Below are 22,718 nucleotides of genomic sequence, written 5' to 3' on the forward strand. Positions count from 1 at the left end.
GGGTTAAAAGCACTGCTGGCTGCAGGGGCTAGGACCCCATAGCGAGCAGGGAGCAGCAGCAGCAAAAGTCTCTTATCCCCAGCGGCTGAGTTACAGCCATTCTGATTCATAGGACAATCAAGTAGTAAAAAGGTCCATACATACTTTCTGAGTATTGACAAAAAAAAATAGAAAATTGAAACTTATTTCTCTCCAGGTAAACATCACATTTTCTCTCCCCTTTTCTCACTCTTCTAGCGCAAACTTCTAGAACATAAAGGCCAAAAAAAAAACTCTTTTTTTTTTTTTAGGCTTTTTTTTTTTTATGTGATGCTGAGGATCGAACTCAGGTTCCGCTCATGCTAGGCAAGCACTCTACCGCTGAGCAACAATCCTAGCCCCCAAAAAATCTTTTATAAAGATTTATAAAAACAATTTTAAATATGTCAAGAGTTTTGTAATGTTTTGAACAACCAATAAAAAAATTTAAAAAAAAATTTTAAAATCCACAAAAGCACGCTTTCCAGGCAGAGGACTCACTCAACAACATAGCTCATCAATCATCTTAATAACTATATTTATTTAGAGTCTCTACAATTATACCCCAATATTAAAAATTTTAACGTCACAGATTTTCCTTTTGTCTAATTCACTTATTTTCTACAATTCTACCCACAAAACTCTGCAATCCTAAGCATGCTTAACTCCTGGAGAGAACTTTCAACTTCACTTTCTTTAATATTTAAATTGGAGTACCCTTAGGAGCCAGCATTTGTCCCTTTTGTCCCAGCAGCTTAAAGACACAGACCTTTCGCCCCACGTTGGGCACCATTTGCCAGATTTCTGTTCTCCCGACTAAAAGGCTCAGGGGTCACTCTAGTTAAACTGGGCTAACTGGGCTGCATGAAATAACCACACAAGAAACACAAATACCTTTTTCTTTGGGGTTGCTGTGACAGCTCCTCTGACCGTAAGTGTCAGCAGAAAGAGAGAGAGAGAGAGCACGGGCTGACCCCTTTTATTGAGGAGAAGCTATTCAAATGAGGCAAGGGGTCAGGTTTCAGGGGCTGAATCTATCTTCATGATGTCCACTGTCAGCAGGTTGACTGACACCTGGGTAGGCCACACCCAAGGGCACAGTAAGAGGAGGGAACTCACACAAGGCACTTCCATGGAAGATTCTATCCTAAACAGGGCAAGGGGTTCTATTACAAAGGAACAGGTGAGCATAGCTTCACCCATGGGACTGTATCAAGACACACCCATTTCTGTGACTGAGCACCTCAGCACCCAGCTGGGGAGTGTAACTCAGTCACCTGTAAGGTTGGCCTCCCACAAGGGCTGACATCTCTGGATCAATCTTCAGTCATTTGAACCTCAGTTCTGGGTCCTCCATGTCTGATAGCACATTCAGGTACCCCAATAGAATGAGAGGCACTTTATGGGAAAACACAAGCATGACTTTTACCCCACATTATCACTGAATCTTATCCTTTCTGTTGTTATGTTTGTAAATTCTTCCACCAAACATGGCCCAAGGGACCTGATGCAGTGGAAAAAATGTGTTTTTCAACTGCAGTGTGACTTTCAGAGTCACAATAAAGAAATTAAAACAAAACATGATTAAAGTTATTTTATGCGGGCTTATCCCCCACTTTTTTTTAAAAATTGTAGCTTAATACATAAATGAACTCATTCTACAATGGCTTGACCTTGATGCTTCTATGGAATATCTGTTTTATGATCAATACAAAATTGACGGCAAAACTGATGAAAAGAAAAATTGGTATAAGCTAGTGTATTATCAATTTCAATCTGTAAAAGACATTCTAATGCTATAAAAGTAGCTAGACAGTGAGAAATAACATGCTGAGTATTTTCTTTTACACCAGCAGTGGCAAACATAAATCTAGAGTAAGTATCAATAATAACATGAACTTAACACTGTTTGCCAAATTGAGGGATGTGAGTTACATTCATTTGCCATAACTGATTTGGTAATAAACCATGGGATTAACCCCAGTTGGTAAAGATAAAATATGTTTAAAACATTGTGAGATTTGATGAACAATTTGACAAGTTTTTCCCCAGGAATATTAAGTTGTTTATGTAAAGAAGCAGCATTCTGATGATGTAAAGAATGTGAGGCTTGTGCACAATCATATAAAGATATTTATTCACAAACAGCAACAGGCTAATCAATCTTATCATTACCTGATGCTAAAGGACTTGGAAGATTAGAATGTGCCCTACTTATATGGCTAATGAAACATGGATAGTGACACATTTGAATTGTCTTCTGTAAAGTCTGAAACAAATTAAATAACTCTTGCAATGGTGTGTTCCCAGTAGTTGATGTTTCAATATTTTTTGTAACACGAACTGCATGTAAAATATCTGAATAAACATTGATTGATTGGCTCATTTGCAAGATGAATTAAAGCACAAATGAGAGCTTGAAGTTCTGCTCATTGTGCAGAAGTATAAGATGTCTGTATTATCTCTGTATGACCATGGCTATAGAAACCTACTTTTCCTGAACTTGATCCAGCAGAAAATATTGTTAGTGCTCCAACTATTGGTTAAGCACACACAATTTTGGGGAAAATAAATGTAGTCACAAGAGCAAACTAAATAATTTTATCATGAAGGTAATGGCTTTCCATTTGACCAGGGAAATTAGCAAAAGCTATCTGCCAATTATTAGAAGACTGCCAAAGCCAATCATGCTCTTGAGTAGTAAAAGACACAACAATAATATTAGGCTATGACCCAACTATCTGCAAAACTCATGGCATTCCTTTAATAACTGAGTAATAAAGCCATGGAAATGAGTTGATGACTTTTGAGGAGAATGAGGTAGGCAAGGCCACTCAATAATTCCCAATTATTGCAATTTTGCTCCTGTACGAGTATGAACATTGGGAAATGTTAGTCTATATACAGGCTCTTGTGGATGAATTCTAGTAAGCTGTGCAGTCTCCATGGCAAATTCAACCTTTGGTATGGCAATCCTTTTTTCTGCCATAAGTTGATGAGAAAGTACAGAAGGATCTCCCTGGGCAATCTGAAACAGAGGACTGAAATCTGCAGTGGCTAATTTTAAACTTGGTCACACCCAATGAATATCACCTAGTAACTTTTAGATGCCATGTGCCTTGGCAATCTATTGGGCTTGGGGGTGCAGCTGATATTTCCCAAGGTAAAACCTAAATCTCCATGGCCCCATAATGAGAGAAGACCCCCATGTAATTCACGGGTGACTCCCTGCAACGTAGTCGGGCCCTACCTAAAAACAAAATATAAAAATGGCTGGGGACAGGTCTCAGTTGTAAAGTGCTCCTGGGTAAAACCACCAGTACAAGAAAAAAACAAGCAAACAAATAAAAACAAAAAAGAAAACACCTGAAGGTCTCTGCACATGTGAGACATAATCATCTGTAACAGAAATGGTTAGATAGAGGCAAGAACATGATATATACTTGTAATTACATAGATTAAATCATATATTAAATATATGCATATTTGTGATAAAAATTAAGATATATAACATATATCAATAAAGTGGGCAATCTCACAAACTAAGATATAAATGTATACAGGTCTAAAAACAGTGTTCCAAAATATGTGAAGTGAAAACTACCAGGATTAAACGGAAAAAATTCTACAAAATGTGGTGGATAATTTGTCATATCCCACTTTCAAGAAAGAATGAAATGACTAGCAAAAATCCATGTAAAACAAACTGATTGAACAACAATATAACTACACTAGCTCTACAGGACTACACAGAATATTCTGCCCCAAAGAGTAGACTACATATTTTTCTCCACTGTGTAGGAAACAGTGTACAGGACTTGCCATTTTAAAGCCATAAAAATATCAATAAATTTCAAAGCACTAAAATCAGGACAATGATCTTTTGTAACTACAATGAAATTAAGTTAGAAAAAAAAATTAAAAATTTGCAAACATGTAGCAATTAGACAGTGTACTCTTTAGAAAGAAAAAAATAGAAAATAGTTTAGGTGGATAAAAATGAAAACAAACATGCCTGAATTTATGAGGTGCAGCTAAAGTAGCCCTCAGGAGAAAATTCATAACCACAAAAGCCTACATTATAAAAGAAAAACCGCCCAAACCAAAACCCAACTCTATGAAGTAACTAGACAAAGAAATGTAAACTGTAATGAAATTGCACTGGGGATGAATTTTGATAAAGAATAGAGCAAGAATAAAAGAAATATACAAAAGAAAGAATTAAGAAAACATCTTGATTGTTCAAAAGATTTACAAAATTGATTGTTCAATTAACCGAGAAAAGAGAGAGAGGGAGAGAGAGAGCGTACTCAAGTTAATAAATACCAAAAATAAAAGTGAGACCATCAAAACAGACTCCTGAATCTGCTGTGAAGTTAAAGAAACTTAATGTAACGCTCTCTCAAAATAAATTAATAATAATAATAATAATAATAAATAAGGCACTGTGATGTAGTCTAATGGTCAAATGTTTGCCAAGCACATGAGGCTTTGGTTAAGTCTTCAGTATCTCAACTAAATAACACTAACATAAAATTACCTTAGGATTCAGGTATCCTACTTGGGGGTATGTAATGAAAACAATAAAACACTCATCTGATAACTGGATGCCCATCTTTATTGAGGCATTTCCCAGTTGAAATGATATGGAATCGCATAGGAATTCTGGGACAGATGGATAAAGAAAATATGACATATATGTACGCATACATCCATAAAAATCAAATCCTGCCACCTGCAACAATTGGGTGAAATTGGAGGGTAGTGTGGTAAAATGAAATAAAACCAGACACAGAAATACAAACACTGCATGCTGTCCCGCATGTGGGGGAGGCTAAACCTGAACTTAGGTTGGTGATTTTTAAAGGTTAAAGAGTGGAGGTGGGAAATGAGAAAGGGATTTCATCAGTGGATGTGGCGTATGTGTTAAAATACCAAGCAGAGACCCTTTATTATGTACATATAGTACATCTTCACAAAGCTATTTTTAAAATGTTACTGTAATCAGTACTGAGTCACACTTACAAAATGGTGAAATGGAATAATATTGCCAGGCATGGTTGTGGATGCCTATAGTACCAGCAACTAAAAGGACTGAGGAAGGAGAATTGACAATTTGAGGTCACCCTTGGGAACATAGAAAGATATTGTCTCAAAACCAAAAAAAAAAAATGAACTGGGCATATACCTCAGTGGTAGAGTGTTCCTAGATTCAAATTCATTACTGCAAAAAGAAAGAAGTAAATGGAATAGAATTTAGAAATATATCCTTTTATTTATGGTCAATAATTTTTCAAGGAGAATGCCAAGTCATTACACGAAAAATGTTTTCAAATCATCTGGAACAACGATCCATATAAAACTTGGAACACGATCTCAAACACTATTTCACACTTTTCACAATTAATTTTAAATGGAAGAAAAGTGTAAATATGAGAATTTAAACTACAAGATTCTTAGCAGAAAACATGTAAAAATCTCATGATCCTGCATTGAACAATAGATTCTTAGTAAAGACAAATTTTCTTTGTTTCTTTTTGGTACCAGGGATTTGAAAGGTTAATAAAATAGGTACTTGTCACTCCGTTTTTCTATATGCTTAACAAAACATTGTTGAAATCTTAAGAACTGTTTGCTAATCTTGTTCCCAGAATGTGCTGTCCCCAACTGTGAAGTGTTTGTTAATCTTGTTCCCAGAATGAGCTGTCCCCAACTGCCAAACTACAAAATGTAACTTCTCTCCCTGCCCTCTCCAAGGAAAGTATAGAAGCTCTGCTCAAGCTGTTCTCAGGGCTCTATCTCTCTTTGCTATAGTGAGCTCTGAGCCCCAGCATGCTGGTCTCCAAATAAACCCTCCCTTCTGCTGTTGCATAAGACAGTCTCTTGTGGTCTCTTCCTCTCACCGGACCCTTACAGATTGAACTCAGGGGAGCTTAACTACTGAGCAACATTCCCAGCCCTTTTAAAAATTTTACTTAGAGCCCAATTGCTAAGTCTGGCTTTGAACATGTGATCCTCCTGCCTCAGCCTCCCAAACTGCTGGGATTAGAGGCAGGTGCCAAAAGATACTGCTTATAATGCCACATATTTAGAAAGTATCTACAGGATTTTAGATATGAGGTTTATGATGTGGCATAATAAATTTTGTGAAGGGTAAAGAAAAATATATTTATAATTTAGCCAATATGTTTTTTTAAACTATAGACTTCATCTAGCCTTCCGTATATACTATTTGAAATTTCACTGTTCGCAATGGGGACTTCTATCTGAAAAACTCCAAACAGATTTACCTTGTAGAAGTCAAACCTGGACATCCATTTTTCTTAATCTATAGACTTAAATAAAATTGAAATTTCTCAAGAGTAAAGATTATTCCTCTAGAGCCAAATGATCCATAGCATTGTGTGGAATCATATTAGCTGAAGGGCTGTAAAAGAAATAATATTAACTAATTACCTTCTGACCCCAAATAACATCTGTATACTTGGCACTTCTTCATGTAGTCATGAATGTATTGTTGAGTCAACAAAAAGAGAACTCTTATAATTTTGTGGGCATATTTTTTAACAAATTATGAATTATCTTGAAAATGGTTCTCATTTTCACCGAACTCACAGAAGTGTCAAAAGAGTCAAGATTAATCCTATTACATTGAGAAATGTCTTTGTTCCTTTATAAATTATTTTTTGGTATTGGAAATTGAACTCTGGGGTGCTTTACCCCTGAGCTACATCTCCAGTGCCTTTCTTCATTTTTAAATTTTATTTTTTATTTTTGAATTTCAGTTACACATAACATTAAGGTTGATTTTGACATGAAATCATTCCACTTTTAAACTGGGATTATTCTATCTGAGTGGCGTGATTAAAAATAAATACAAATATTATATAGCCATAACCACATCCAAAGTAATGAAAATTTCCTCAACTGTTTTTATGACTTTTATGCTTCTAGCTATTACACAAAGAACTTTGATCCTTTTTTAATTTTACTTTTGTACATGATGTGAGGTACATATCCAAATACATTTTTTCTTCTTGTGGATATCTAGTCATCTCAGGGACACTTTTGCTTTAGCTTTTACTCTTGAAAAATATAAGCACTGTGTGTGTGTGTGTGTGTGTGTGTGTGTGTGTGTGTGTGTGTAATCCCTCTGAATATCAGTTACAAATTGCTGCCCATGCAGGTCAGGCAAATTGCTGCCCACGCAGTTACACATTGCCACCCCTGACCTGCAAAGTCAGCTGAACTTAAGGGCACTCATGTGAATTTCCAGGGACACCAAATAAAACATAGACACACTTTACCTTTACACAAGCTTCAGGACTTCTTCTCTGATCTTGGCCTCAGGCCCCCAAAAGGGAGGGCAAGAGAAAGTCCGAGAGGCTGGTGAGAAAGCGACCACATTCAGAAGAGAGCTTTCATTGGAAGAATCTTGTCCTTAGAAAGTTCTATTCAAAAAAGGCCAGAGGAGCAGGGTTACAATTATTTATGAGGATTTATGAGGGTAAGTCAATCCTCATAAATAATGCCTACATCTGAAGACCCCCCCCTCTCTATCTAAGCTGGGACAGCACCCAAGTCACCACAAATGTAGTGACTCGTCAGAGCCTCCTGCTTCAGGACTGGAAGGCATGGGTCACTCAGAAGAGCTTCCCACATATCTGTTCTTTTTTCTTTGAAAAAGCAGGTGATGGGTCATTATTTTGAGTCCCTGAATTCTTCCTCTAGGGGTATAACATCCTACAATTACAACACAAGAGAGAATAAGTAGCAATGAGAACAATACAAGGATATACCATGCAGAGTGTTTAAGAATGTTTCCAGGGTTAAAGCTGTTTAATTCTTTAAGTATTTGATCAGCTAAAAAAAAAGTAGGATCTAAAAAATCAATCTTACATTTTTGTATCTTGAATCTGATGATGCAGCTCCAAAAGATCCAAGCATTCTTCTGCCAAATATCGAACAAATGGTTCTGAAGCTTCTTCCAATACCACTAAGAAGCATTGCATTTGGCAGCAGTAACACACACATACCTATAGCTAGCATGACATTTAAGTCTTTCCTTGAATTTCAAAATGGAAAGTTCATTATCTATATTTATGACAACAGTTTCTAAGGCATTTAGCATGGTCTCATTCCTTTCATCAACATTTATTTGATTGTGAAGAGCCTTGGAAGTATTCTGAGCCAAATAATTAAGAAAATGTGCATGTTGAATATTTGAGATATGGCCACCAAAGCTGTCACCATGGAAGCAATAAAAGAAACCAAGGGAACAACTCTCACTATTATGAGTCCAAGAGCACACTTAGGTCTCGCTAGCTGGGAGTGTATTTGTTGTAAGACTTGAAAAGCAGCATCAGCCTACCATGGCGCTGAAATATTTTCTGGTAATAAGACAAAGGAGGGCTGATGGAGCATCATCGTTCCTTTTTCTCTATTATTTCTGGTGATACAATTAGTTAAATTATATTTAATATCTGTTACAAGATATCTATCATCTTCCCTTTTAACTTTTACATTTCCTGTAATTAAAACATAAGGAGATTGAACACAGACCCATAAGCTGTAGCAAGAACCTTCCTGTTACAGTTCTTGCCTACAAAGTCTGGTAAAGCTTTGTCAGTAAAATGTGAGAATTCTGAGGCAGCAATTAAGCGCCAAACATCTTTTTGAATGCCACCTTCCCTGAAAGTAAGGATGCTACTAACAAATCCTCCAGGATTCATGGCATTTCCCTTGCATAACTGCCTTTTGTCAATTTTAGGAGACCAGTCCAAAATATACTCACCATTTCTACACACCTTATGCTGTACTTGAAAAGTACAAATAAAATTTAAAGTTTCTAGTATTACCGATGAAAAAGAAAAAGAGATGGAGGGTGCCAGATCTCTAGACACTGGAATATAAGCAATTAAAAACAGACTTATTTGCAATTTTGCCTTGAGCATAGTGGTAGGATTATGAGGGGTACTATGAGAATATGAGCAGAAATCACAGATTTTATATACATTTCAATACAGCCCATCAACAAACTCAACATTAAATTTAAAAGAAAAAAATTAAATCTCCATTGTTTAGGTCAAGCCCTAGCTACCAGAGATCCAGGGATCCTGAAGGATGAGTGGCTTAGGTGAAAGAGGAGGAGACAGGACTATAGTTGCAAGTTATGAGCAGCCTTCAGAAGTACCCACTGCCCCTAGAGGGGCCTTTATTTTTAAACATTTTTTACAAGTGTTTTTTCATGTAGTTAATGGATAGCTTCAAAGCTCAAAATTTCTTTGATTTACATAATTTTAAGAGTTACAATATTTTCAGAATATATTAATTACCTAAGATATTAAGTGCATGGTTTAAAATATTTTCCTGTAACCTTTGCCATTCACAATAAAGCTTTTACATTTTCACCTCAATCAATAAGTGCTAGACTACACAACTCGACTACATGTATCTTGACCTATTATTAACTTTTAACTTTAAAGCACACGTATAATTTTATCATTAACCTTTAAGTTTAAAGCATACCTATGATTATTGGTAAGATTTCTTACTTCTAAAGTCCCAATAAAACACTTAAAGTAGTTAAAGCCTATTACTTAAAAGCACTTTTCTGAAGTGCTTCTAAAATGTATATTAATTTTATACTATTCTATTTTTAATTCCAAGGGTAATTTTCTTTTTCATATGACCTATTTAACTGCTTTAAGAGTTTCTTTGATACTTTTCCAAAATACAACTATTCTTATGTTCTTGTAATTTTTAACAAAAGAGCAGGCTCTTCAACACAGCCCATTTACCATTAATATTAAAAATGTGTTTCCCATTTTTATCATGAATTCCTGTGTAAGGCAGAGGAGGGCCTGTTAGTGAGGGGAAATGTATGTTGCACAGATTGTAGATTTAGATGTGGGGCTTAGTGCAAATTGTTAAGTTTTTCTCAAGAACCTTGAGATTTGTAAGATTTTCTTCATACATTTTTGAGGAATAACGCTATTGTTTGTGTCCTGAGAGATATGAAAACACATCTCCAGGCATGTCTTAAGTGTATCTTTAGTCTCATTTTGGGAATTTTCCTGCCATTTCCATCAACATGTATTTTATTATTGACTGATGTATACTCTATTATCCATATCATGAGTATCATAAAGAATACATTTAACCTTCCCCATGGTTTCAGTTTCCAAATGGTGTAGCTCTGCCATGGCATCCCCTATGCTGTGACCCTGTCAGACAGAGGGTGCAGGAACAACTTAACCACATTATCTATAAGACACCAGCTATTTTCCATATGACTTCTGTGGAACTTGTGATTGAATCTTGAGTTCCAGCCTATGGTGGGTCAATTAATTGTCACTGGATAACAAGTCATTCTAGAACTTATTGGCTCACACGACCCCTGAGCCAAATCCCCAGCTGTATTTTGTATATTATTTAGAGAAGTGCTTACCACTTCTCCCTTGCTCAAGCTGGCATGGACCTCATGATCCTTCTGCTTCAGCCTTCCAGGACCCTGGGATTACAGGAGTGCACCACTGCACTCAGCTCTGTTCACAATTTTAATGCCAGCATTCCATCTTTGCCTTATCAACTATTTTTATGCTATATTTCAATTGGATGCAGTATTTCTAATTTTTCCTCCAAGAACTGGATTACAGGTTATAGATTTTGCTTTCTCTTTGTGAGCATTTCACATGAGAAAAAAGCAGACACAATGAGTTTATTAGAAGTGATGTGAAGGAAGAAAAAGGTGACACTTTCAAGAGAGAGAATGTGTCCTCTCTGTAAAGAGAAGAGCATGGCTCTCTTTCACTCCATTTTTATTAGAGATCCAAAAAAAGATTCTAAAGAATCCTGCCCAGGTACACTTTTTGACTTTGGACTGACAGCAGGATAATATCAAACTCTCAAGTATCCAGTGCCATGAAAACTTTAGGTTAATTAGCCTCATGTTCATGATTTATAATTGAATTCTTAATCATAAACTCTTTCAGATTTTATGGTTAGTAGGAATTATCTTTCTTTCCCTGAGTTCCAGAATCTGGTCTTTAACAAGATCATGAAAGTCTCCCCTTTAGTGTAACTTGCATTCCTCTTACAAACATTATTTTGAAACTGGATTTCTCCTGCAGATAATAGTTTGTTAAAGAATGTAACACATCCTGTCCAGTTAATCCAGAAAGGGTGCAAGTAAATTGCTTCTTGGAAGATAAAGCATAGGGTCAATGTGTTGAGCCTATTTATTTATTCATTATGCTGTGTGTTGAAATCAGAGCTAGTTAACCACTGAATACAGCTCTTTTTATATTTTATTTACGGACAAGATCTCATAGATTTGCTTATTGCCTGGCTGATACGTTGCTGAGACTGGCTCTAATTTCATGATTCTCCTGTCTCACCCTCGGACGCTGTTGGGAATACAGGTATGTGGCATCATGCCCAACCTACCATTTGCCTTAAAAGTACTTCAGTTCTTTTACCAGGTTCTGTGAAAAATACTACAATGAAAATATAAATGTGGTCTTTTCTATGATCTAATGACTCAATTTTTTTAGATACACACCCAGAATTACTACTACTGAATCATATGACATTTTTATTTTAACTTATTGAAGAACCTTAATTACATTTTCAAAAATAGATTTATTCAGGGGCTAGAAGCATGCAATGGAGGAAGGATAGCATCTTCAATAAATGGTGCTGGGAAAATTGGAAATCCATATGCAACAAAATGAAACTGAATCCCTTTCTCTCACCATGCACAAAAGTTAACTCAAAATGGATCAAGGACCTAAATATCAAATCAGAGACACTGCATCTTATAGAAGAAAAAGTTGGCTATGATCTACATAGTGTGGGGTCGGGCTCCAAATTCCTTAACAGGACACCCATAGCCCAAGAGTTAATAACAAGAATAAACAAATGGGACATACTTAAACTAAAAAGTTTTTTCTCTGCAAGAGAAACAATAAGAGAGCCTACATCCTGGGAACAAATTTTTACCCCTCACACTTCAGATAGAGCCCTAATATCCAGAATATACAAAGAACTAAAAAAATAAACAATAAGATAACAAATAACCCAATCAACAAATGGGCCAAGGACCTGAACAGACACTTCTCAGAGGAGGACATACAATCAATCAACAAGTACATGAAAAAATGCTCACCATCTCTAGCAGTCAGAGAAATGCAAATCAAAACCACCCTAACATATTATCTCACTCCAGTAAGATTGGCAGCCATAATGAAGTCAAACAACAATAAGTGCTGGCGAGGATGTGGGGAAAAGGGTACACTTGTACACTGCTCGTGGGACTGAAAATTGGTGAGGCCAATTTGGAAAGCAGTATGGAGATTCCTGGGAAAGCTGGGAATGGATCCAACATTTGACCCAGCTATCGCCCTTCTCGGACTAATCCCTGAGGATCTTAAAAGAGCGTAGTATAGGGATACTGCCACATCAATGATCATAGCGGCACAATTCACAAGAGCTAGACTGTGGAACCAACCTAGATGCCCTTCAATAGATGAATGGATAAAAAAAAAATGTGACATCTATACACAATGGAGTATTACCCAGCACAAAAAAATGAAAAAATCATAGAATTTGCAGGGAAATGGATGTCATTAGAACAGATTATGCTAAGTGAAGCTAGCCAATCCTTAAAAAACAAATGCCAAATGTCTTCTTTGATATAAAGAGAGCAACTAAGAACAGAACAGGGAGGAAGAGCAAGAGGAAAAGATTAACATTAAACAGAGACGAGTGGGGGGAGAGAAAGGGAGAGAGAAGGGAAAGCATATGCAAAAGGTAGGAGACCCTCAATGTTACACAAAATTACATATAATAGGTTGTGAGGGGAAAGGGGGGGAAACAAGGGAGAGAATTGAACAACAGCAGATGAGGTAGAGAGGGAAGATGGGAGGGGAGGGGAGGGGGGATAGTAGGGGATAGGAAAGGCAGCAGAATACAACAGTCACTAATATGGCATTATGTAAAAATTCTGAATGTGTAACTGATGTGATTCTGCAATTTGTATCTGGGGTAAAAATGGGAGTTCATAACTCACTTGAATCAAATATATGAAAGATGATATGTCATGAGCTTTGTAACGTTTTGAACAACCAATAAAAAATAATAAAATAAAAAATAGCTTTATTCAATTTATATTCTCACCAGCATTTTTACAAGTGAATCTTTATATCCATGCTCATATGCTCTGGAGTACCTACTATCTTTCAGATTTTTATTTTTTACTTCTAAATATTTTACTTATTTATTTACTAGTCATAGATAGACAAATAATTTTTATTTTATCAATTTGTTTTTATGTGGTTCTGATGCTTGAACACAGTGCCTCCCATGTGCTAGGGAAGCACTCTATAACTGAGCCAGAACCCCAGCCCCTATGCCTGGTTGCTATGGCAATGCTCTCCATGGGGGAGACTCTGTTGTGGGAGACTTTTCAGCTTTGACCCCATTCTCAGGCACAAAGTTCCTTGCTAAGTCAACCACAATGTTTCACCAGTTCCGCTGCTTTAAAGCATGCTGTAAAGTAACTTTAAAGGATGGACTTTCTTGAGAGCTTCACAGTGCTATAACATTGCACATTCCAACGATAGAATGTAACGGAGGAAATAGCTGCATACTGTTCCTAACTGTGTAACTCTCATAAATACAAAGAATAATGCTTGCATGGTCTTCAATATGATCAATTAAAGATATACAATAAAGATTGCTGGGGTAATTCTTTTTTTCTCTTCTTTTAGAGAGAGAGATAATTTTTAACATTTGTCCATTTATATTTTTAGTTTTTGGTGGACACAACATCTTGTATTTTATTTATATGTGGTGCTGAGGATCAAACCTAGGGCCCCACCATGCCAGGTGAGCCTGCTACCACTTGAGCCACATCCCCAGCCGCCATGGCATAATTCTTGAGACCTGCTGCTCCATCATAGAGCAGTGCTCCACCCGATCCCAGATGTTATATCTTCTGCATGTGTGACTCTTCATTTCTTAAAATGTCCCATCAAATCTTGCCAAAACCTCCTAGTTTGGCCACACTTGTCGCAGCAATCCCCAGTAGCAAAAATAAATAAGTAAATAAACACCACCAATCTCTAATTAAATCACTTCATGTTTTTTGATATGTTAAAACAAGGTATATGGAAACTAAAATTTCCTATAAAATCTGATGTGCTCCTCAGAATATTTAATAGTCTAACATTTTCTAATTCATGAAATATGGAAAAATCAGAGTTCTAACTGGGTATCCTGAAATGTTTAAACATGGTCACTGATAATCACAGAGGAAAAAATAAAATACCAACTACAGAAACACAGATATTCTCATCATTTGCCTTGGGAAGATTACTTGCTACTTTGATGATCTGGTCCAGTCTGTAAGTATCCATACCCAATACCAAATATAATGAAAATTACTAATATTATCTGATCAACAACTGGTATATATTTTGGCCTCAGAATTGGCTAATATTTTGTGTTTTCTCTATTTAATAGCATTCTAATGTAAATTGTCCTTATCACTAACAGGACCAAATAAATTTTCAAACTACTCATCAGCTTTTCACAAATGACCTGAGCAGAGAATCACAGCATCAGGTTTTTTCAGGAGCACAACGTAAATTGCTGACATCCTCTTCCAAGGTTGCTTGACACACTCCTTGAAGACAAGAAAATCTGACACCATTTAGGCTGCACTGGACCACGTGGTAACGTGTTCTTCACTTATCAGTTTCATTTGAGCTCCCCAATGACATCATCTATAAATCAGAGACCTCCATATGGAATTCTTCCACCAAAAGGCTCTGAAAAGACGGGCACATTTAGCACCTTCAGAGACTCCTGCAAAATAGAAGCTTTCACAAACTCTTTATGACAAGGACATTATGACCACTTGTGATGACTACCAATTACAGAGGGTTCCCAGAGCAGGAAGCTGCTCCTCATGGACCTTGGTATATCATTCCTTTTTAAAACCATACACTTGATTTTTATTGAATTGGTGAATTTTACAGAGGTCCTGAATTAATAAACCATGCCTGAGAATCCAAAGAACAAAACAATATAATGGACAAGCCCATCCACCCATCATACGGTTTACTAAAACGTGGTTTCTAATGCATTTTTCTTGGGGGTACTGGGAATTGAACTCAGTGGCACTCAACCACTCAGCCACTTCCCAGTCTTCTTTTTTATTTATTATTTGAGTTACTTCTTAGAGACAGAGTGTCACTGAGTTTTTTACTCCTTTTTATCCAGGGAGGCCACCTTTCAAATCACAACCCTTGGGCTAAGGTTGTGGCTCAGTGGTTGACAATGCACCTAGCATGTGGGAGGCACTGGGTTTGATTCTTGGGAAAAAAATACTTAATATATATATATAATTTTTTTAAAAAATGAAAAGATGGGCTGGGGATGTGGCTCAAATGATAGGATGCTCACCTGGCATACGTGGGGTGCTGGGTACAATCCTCAGCACCACATAAAAATAAAATAAAGATGGTGTGTCCACTGAAAACTAAAAAATAAATATTAAATATTCTTTCTCTTTAAAAAAAAGTGAAAAAAAGTCACAATCCTCCTGCCTCAGAATCTTGAGCCACCGTTATTTCAGGTGTATGCCACAGCACCTGGGGATTCTCAAGAATTTTGAGAATTTCAGAGTCTTTCATAAAATTTCAACAATACTGGAATCTAAGCCTGCTGCAAGTCTTTAAAACTTCTAGTACACTGTACCATTAAATAAACCTCTCCATGTTTATCTCAGTTTGTTCCACATAAGCATCACACTACAAAAGTTTGTGAGAAAATGCATACATGAAGGAAAATATGTGGTTCAAGGTCCAAGAGGTTACTTGTTATTATGTTTGGCCCCCAGATTATGTCTTTGGTATGACAATATTTTAATTCTCATTTAATCATTGTACATTCTCACTATTTGCTCAGCTACAAACCCAAATCCATCAGAAGGTACCCACCCACCTCCCAGCTCACATGACAACACTACTGTCCAAAAGGGACAGGCAGGTCCTGTCAGGAGATTCTGTAGCCCTCCTAGGAGTCTGATTCCTACACTGATGTACTCACCAAGACTGAACTCCTACAAACAATGCCCACACCCCAGGACAGCTGCATTCACTCCAGTCCCTCACACTGCCCAGGAGCAAGCCTGCAACTACTGCCTTTGGCAAATGGATGTATTACAAAGAAGTCCAGACTGCGACAAGTGCTCACACACCTCTATTCAATATTTCTCCTAAATCAAAAATGTAAAACTAGGAAATTGCCACACTGACTCATTGGCTGCAAAGAAAGTTTTTGGAAATCCTGGGAAGCATTCAAAACTATCTTTTAAAGATGAAGTTTTACTGGAATGCTTATGCTGTATTTATCAAAAACAGAAGGGCCACAGCACACTCTTTTGGCCTTCCTTTCCAAATGAGCACTAAGACACAGCAAAAGGCTGGAACAGAGATAGCAGTGACAATCAACCCATCTTTGGCATGTTGGCAAACTTCAACATTTGGACACAAGTATGTAAGGAACTCTTACCAATGATCACACATCATCCATGACACCTGAATAGGTTGTGGGTGAGGTTTTGCTCAGGAGGCTTTGAATCCTTGGGACAAGTAACTGAATCCTTTAGCCTGAGCAGAAACAGCCCACTCCACAGCAAGTACTGCACAATATCACCTGATTGGAGGCTGTAGCTTTATTAGTGATGTAGGGCACATGAGGCTAGACACCCAAGGAATGTTCCAGGAGCACTTTGATTAGCTGCAGGGTTCTGAGGGGTATCACTTAAAATTTTTTGGTTCACTGCTTGGAATTTCATTGATCTTTATTTACATCCAGTGGGACAGGGATGGAGGTTTATATTTTTTTTAGGGGTATACATAAAGGTGTTTTTGTTTTTGTTGTTGTTTTGATTAGTTCACAGAAAGTGCTTTGTGTACCAATTGTAAGATTAGTCACAGGTCTTCCAAGCTTTGTCACAAAAGTAGAAGTCTGTGTTATAACGCACATTGAGATCTTTGCAAAATCTTTTCCTGACATTCTGTTGAAAAAAAATTATGGTGAAGGTCTCTTGAGAAGCTTATTTAAGATTATTTGGTGGAGAAGGGAGAGCCGCTATATTAGGACATCAGACTGGGATGCTCCTTACCAAGCCTTTGGTCTTGTAGTGTGTGTTAAGAAAACCATCACACAATTTTTTCCACGGCTACTGAGGTACTCTAAAACACAGAGAGAAATCAAGCCTGGGTTTTCTGGCATATTCCACCTAAGTATTATTCATGGGGAGAAAACCTAAGTTGGATGTAGTTTTTTTAAAAATAATTCACTGGTATAAAAGACCTTTAAGAAGGAAGAGATCAGCTGCAATTGTGGAGGAAACACCTGCAGAGCTGCATCTGCTGATGTGGTTATCAGTGGGGTCCACACTCACAGCTGCAGCAAACTCACCACCTGAGCTACGGAGCGTTCAGTGCTAGAATGCCTGCCTAGCATGCACAAGGCAGGATTCGGTCCCCAGAACTGGGAAAAGAAAAGAGAAAGCAACTCAAGTATAGGGCAAAATATATTTTGAGAAAGTGCCTCTCTAAACAATATACACAAATGACATTGTTTTATAATTATCTTTAATGTGCCTACATACAGCACAATACATGACCTTAGAACAAGCACAAGTGACAAGAGTGGTGGTCCCAGAGTCATCACCAGATCAATAAGCAATCAAGGAAAAGGAAGAGGCCAGCTGCAGGGTACACAGACACATCCCTATGGTCCCAGCTGCCAGCCTCACCCCATCTCAAAAAATAACAATTCAAAGGTCTGTGGAGAAACTCAGTGGTAGAGCACTCCTGGGTGAAATCTGAACAAAGAAAGAAAGGAAAAAAGTTCAGAAGAGCCATTTCACCAATCTATACCAAAGGCTGGAGTGGAGAGGCCTAAACTAACATAAACAATATGTAATGAAACATTAGACACAAAAGACTTAAAATACAAGAAAATGGAATCTAACAATAAGAGAGATTTAACCCAGAAAAACATGTTGCTTTCAAATATTCATGCTGACGCAATGCTCCTCTCCAACCCAGGGTGCAGTTTTGTTACCTCTGAATACATTAAAAAAAAAAAAGAAAGAAAAGAAATGAAGGCACACACCATTTTCACACACCTACAGTGATTATCTCAAAATAAAGAAATAAATGAAATAAAACAAAATTTTCCTCAAGTCTGAACAAGTTCAAATGGATCTGAAATAAGCAAAGTTCTCACCACATTTCTACATACAGGGCTTGTCTCCAGTGTGATTTCTTAAATGCTGTTCAAAGGGACCTGGAAAGTTGAAAGTGTTACTGCAATTTTTAAAGATAGAAAAAGGATTTTCACAGATGTGAATTCTTTTATGCCTTTGGAGAAAACTCTGAAAGCTGAATACTGCCCTCCATGGCTTATCCTGAGCATTTTCTACAGTATGAGTCCTTTCATACAACTGAACAAAACTAGAACAGCTGAACCCTTTACATTTCTTACTTGCATAGGATTTATTCTTTTTATTCCAAAACAATATTCCCAGTCCTTAAGAAAAAAATGGCTTCTCTGCATGAGTGTTTTCATATATAAGAAAGGAAATGAAGCTGATAAAATGTAGCAAATCCCCCAAATTCAGAGGGTTTGTTTTTCAATGTGAATGAAATGGCTTTGAAGGCAACAGGGACAATGGAATGATTTGTGATATTTCTCACATTTAAAGAGTTATTCAGTTGGATGTGGTGGTGTATGCCTTTAATTCCTGAGACTCGAGAGGCTGATTCTGAAGAATCAATGTTGCACCTTAGAAAGACCCTAAGAAACTCAGCAAGTCCCCATCTCAAAATAAAATGTAAAAAGGAACTGGAATGTAGCTCAGTTGTAGAGCACCACCAGACTAAATCCCCAGTCAGTGGATCTTTGATTGATTGATCTCTATCTCACACATACATACATACACACACAAACACACACACACACACACACACACACACATTTTCAGCTGTGTGAGCCTCTCTTGTCTTTGAGGATGACATGAAATACTGATTTACCATATTTCACATTCAAAGGATTTTTCTCCAGTAAACTTCCTCCACGTATATGAGTGAAACAGTAATAACAGAAGAGTTTACCAATTGTTTTCATGCATACGATTTCTATGCAGTATGTGTTCTTTCACATGTGTGAAGCAGACAAGATGTGGCAAAGGCTTCTCCACATTGTTGATATACATTGGGCTTTTCTCCAGTATACATTCTTCCGTGTCTGTGAAGGTCACTGGATCTAGCAAAGGCTTTTCCACACTGCTTACATTCTTAGGGCTTCTCTCCATTATGAGTTTGTTCATGTGAGTGAAGGTAAGAGGACTGAGTGAAGGCTTTACCACACTGCTTACATTCATAGGGCTTCTCTCCAGTGTGTGTTCTTTCATGGATCTTAAGCTTATAGGATGTAGCAAAGGCTTTTCCACATTGTTTGCATTCATAGGGCTTCTCTCCAGTATGTGTTCTTCCATGTTTATGAAGCTGACGGGATGTAGCAAAGGCTTTGCCACACTGCTTACATTCATAGGGCTTCTCTCCAGTGTGAGTTCTTTCATGTATGTGAAGGGCACCAGATCTAGCAAAGGCGTTGCCACACTGCTTACATTCATAGGGCTTCTCTCCAGTATGCACTCTTCCATGTATTTGAAGTGCACTGGATCTAGCAAAGGCTTTGCCACACTGCTTACATTCATAGGGCTTCTCTCCAGTATGCACTCTTCCATGTATTTGAAGTTCACTGGATCTAGCAAAGGCTTTGCCACACTGCTTACAATCATAGGGCTTCTCTCCAGTATGAGTTTGTTCATGTGAGTGAAGGTGAGAGGACCGAGTGAAGGCTTTCCCACACTGCTTACATTCATAAGGCCTCTCTCCAGTATGAGTTCGTTTATGTATCTGAAGGTTATAGGCAGCAGGAAAGGCTTTTCCACATTGGTCACATTCATAGGGCTTTTCTCCAGTATGCATTCTTCCATGTATGCGAAGATGAAAGGATGAAGCAAATGTTTTTCCACACTGTTGACATCCAAAGGGTTTCTTTCTAGTATGTGTTGTTCCATGAATCTGAAGGCAACTAGATGTAGCAAAGGCTTTTCCACACTGCTTACATTCATAGGGCTTCTCTCCAGTGTGTGTTCTTCCATGAATCTGAAGGTAACTAGAACTAGCAAAGGCTTTTCCACACTGCTTACATTCATAGGGCTTCTCTCCAGTGTGTGTTCTTCCATGAATCTGAAGGTGACTAGATCTAGCAAAGGCTTTTCCACACTGCTTACATTCATAAGGCTTCTGTCCAGTATGTGTTGCTCCATGTTTATGAAGCTGACGGGATGTAGCAAACGCTTTGCCACACAGCTTACATACATAGGGCTTCTCTCCACTATGAGTTCTTTCATGTATGTGAAGGTCACCAGATCTAGCAAAGGCTTTGCCACACTGCTTACATTCATAGGGCTTCTCTCCAGTGTGTGTTCTTCCATGTCTGCTAAGCTGATGGAACATAGCAAAGGCTTTTCCACATTGTTTGCATTCATAAGGCTTCTCTCCAGTATGTGTTCTTCCATGTGCACGAAGCTGAGAGGATGTAGCAAAGGCTTTTCCACATTTTTTGCATTCATAAGGCTTCTCTCCAGTATGTGTCCTTCCATGTTCTTGAAGCTGACGGGATGTAGGAAAGGCTTTTCCACACTGCTTACATACATAGGGCTTTTCTCCCGTATGAGTTCTTCCATGTGTGTGAAGGTCACCAGATCTAGCAAAGGCTTTTCCACATTGTTGACATTCATAGGGCTTCTCTCCAGTGTGTGTTCTTTCATGGCTCTTAAGCTTATAGGATGTAGCAAAGGCTTTTCCACATTGTTTGCATTCATAGGGCTTCTCTCCAGCATGTGTTTTCTGATGTATTCTAAGTAATCTCGGATAAGCAAAGTCTTTCCCACATACCTTACATTTGAAATGTGCATTCCCTGTGTGTGTGATCCTGTGCTTTGGAAGACTTGTCTGTGAAATAAAGGTTCGACCATCTTGTTTACATTCAGAGAGTTTCTCTCCAGAATGAGTTCTTTCATGTCTTCTAAATAAAGAGGAGAAATGAAAGGCTTTCCCACATACCTCACATTGAAAAGGTTTACCTCCACTGTGTGTTATCATGTGTCTTTGAACACCTGGGAGAGAAGAAGAGGCTTCACCACATTGTTGACATTCATAGGGATGCCCCCCAGTATGAGTTTCTTCATGTCTTTGAATGTCATTGGAACAACTGATGACTTTCCCACATACTGTATTTTCATGTGGTCTATCTCCAGTTTGTAACAACATTTGTGTGTGAACACTTTTGAGAGAAACCAGAGATTTCCTATATTGTTTAAATGCACATGGCTTCTCTTCACATTCCTCATGCTTATAGTATTTGTGTCCAGAGTGAGATGTGATGTGCCTATGCAGGAAAGAAGGACATATGAAATCTTTTGCACACATAATGAAGTCACATAGATTTAATCTATTAAAATTTGTCTTTGTTTGATTAAGAATTGGAATCGATTTGAAGGTTTCCCCACACTATTCTGTGATGAAAGTTTGAAGTTTACCATAGGACTTCTTTGAAGAAGAAGTGACCAGCACATAATTGATACCTAACTCATTCACGGTTTTCTATTTATTTATAGGTCTTTACATTTCTACCAACATCACGTAAAGGCTACATTTTTCTGACTTGTTAAAGTTGCCTGAAAATAAAGAGATTGAAAGGAAACAATCCTTTGCAACACAGCTTCTCTATGGCTATTATTCACATAGTCATATTCACATATGCAATTTCATAGTCCTTTTTGCATGTCAAATACTTTGAAAAGACTGAATACCTGTTACAGATAAGTATATATTTCTGGTAAAAAATATTATAAGAATAAATACATTTCAAATTATGCATACTTCTTCGGTTCGTTTGCTTTAAAAATTATATGACAGTTCTCAGATTCCCTCACGAATTCCTCTTGTGAGTACAGTTACCTTAGGTTGCTTCCAGAGTTTTCAATCTGATCTTCAGTGGTCTTGTCTTCCCACTTGTTTCCTAAAATGAGACAACATAACAATCTTTATGAATATTTAGGAGCTAGAAATGCTTTGCCAAATTGTAGGTGCCATTTATTCTTCAATAATTCATCAACTGATTTCCTTTTCACCTTCTACATAAATGACCAAATTAAACATGAGTTCTCGATTTGATTAATCTTAAAACCATCATTATTACCTATAGAAGCCAGGTTTCTGAGGACTTCCCGCATCACATCTCTGTAAAGGTTCTTCTGGGAAGCATCCAGAAAAGCCCATTCCTCCTTGGTGAAGTTCACAGCCACATCCTCAAAGGTCACTGAGATCTGAAATATCCCACAAATGTATAGACAACTCCAAGACACATCATTATGAAGATATCCAACATACAGAACAAGGAGAGAATATTAAAAGCTAGGAGAGAAAGAAGGCAGATTACATTCAGGGGTAAACCAATTAGGTTAACGGCTGATTTTTCATCACAGACGTTGAAAGCAAGAAGATCCTGGAACAACGTATTTCAAACCCTGAAAAATAATC

General features: G+C 37.5%; 1 protein-coding gene across 2 annotated transcripts; it reads right to left on the reverse strand.

Annotated features, from left to right (window-relative positions):
- Positions 1 to 19,090: 19,090 nt before the first annotated feature.
- LOC144250578 (uncharacterized) lies at positions 19,091 to 22,481 on the reverse strand. 2 transcript variants are annotated; one of them, XM_077793463.1, is made up of 4 exons: positions 22,378 to 22,481; positions 22,137 to 22,197; positions 20,189 to 21,033; positions 19,091 to 20,104 (listed from the first exon to the last, which is right to left on the reverse strand). In XM_077793463.1, the coding sequence occupies exons 1-4, from the start codon at positions 22,409 to 22,411 to the stop codon at positions 19,401 to 19,403; spliced, it is 1,644 nt and encodes a 547-aa protein (XP_077649589.1). In that variant the 5' UTR covers positions 22,412 to 22,481; the 3' UTR covers positions 19,091 to 19,400. The 2 variants fall into 2 exon arrangements, with proteins under 2 accessions (XP_077649589.1, XP_077649588.1); XM_077793462.1 differs by having other exon boundaries at positions 19,091 to 21,033.
- Positions 22,482 to 22,718: the final 237 nt, after the last annotated feature.

The sequence above is a fragment of the Urocitellus parryii genome, chromosome 16 (assembly GCF_045843805.1).
Source record: "Urocitellus parryii isolate mUroPar1 chromosome 16, mUroPar1.hap1, whole genome shotgun sequence".
In the NCBI taxonomy this organism is placed as follows: Eukaryota; Metazoa; Chordata; class Mammalia; order Rodentia; family Sciuridae; genus Urocitellus; species Urocitellus parryii.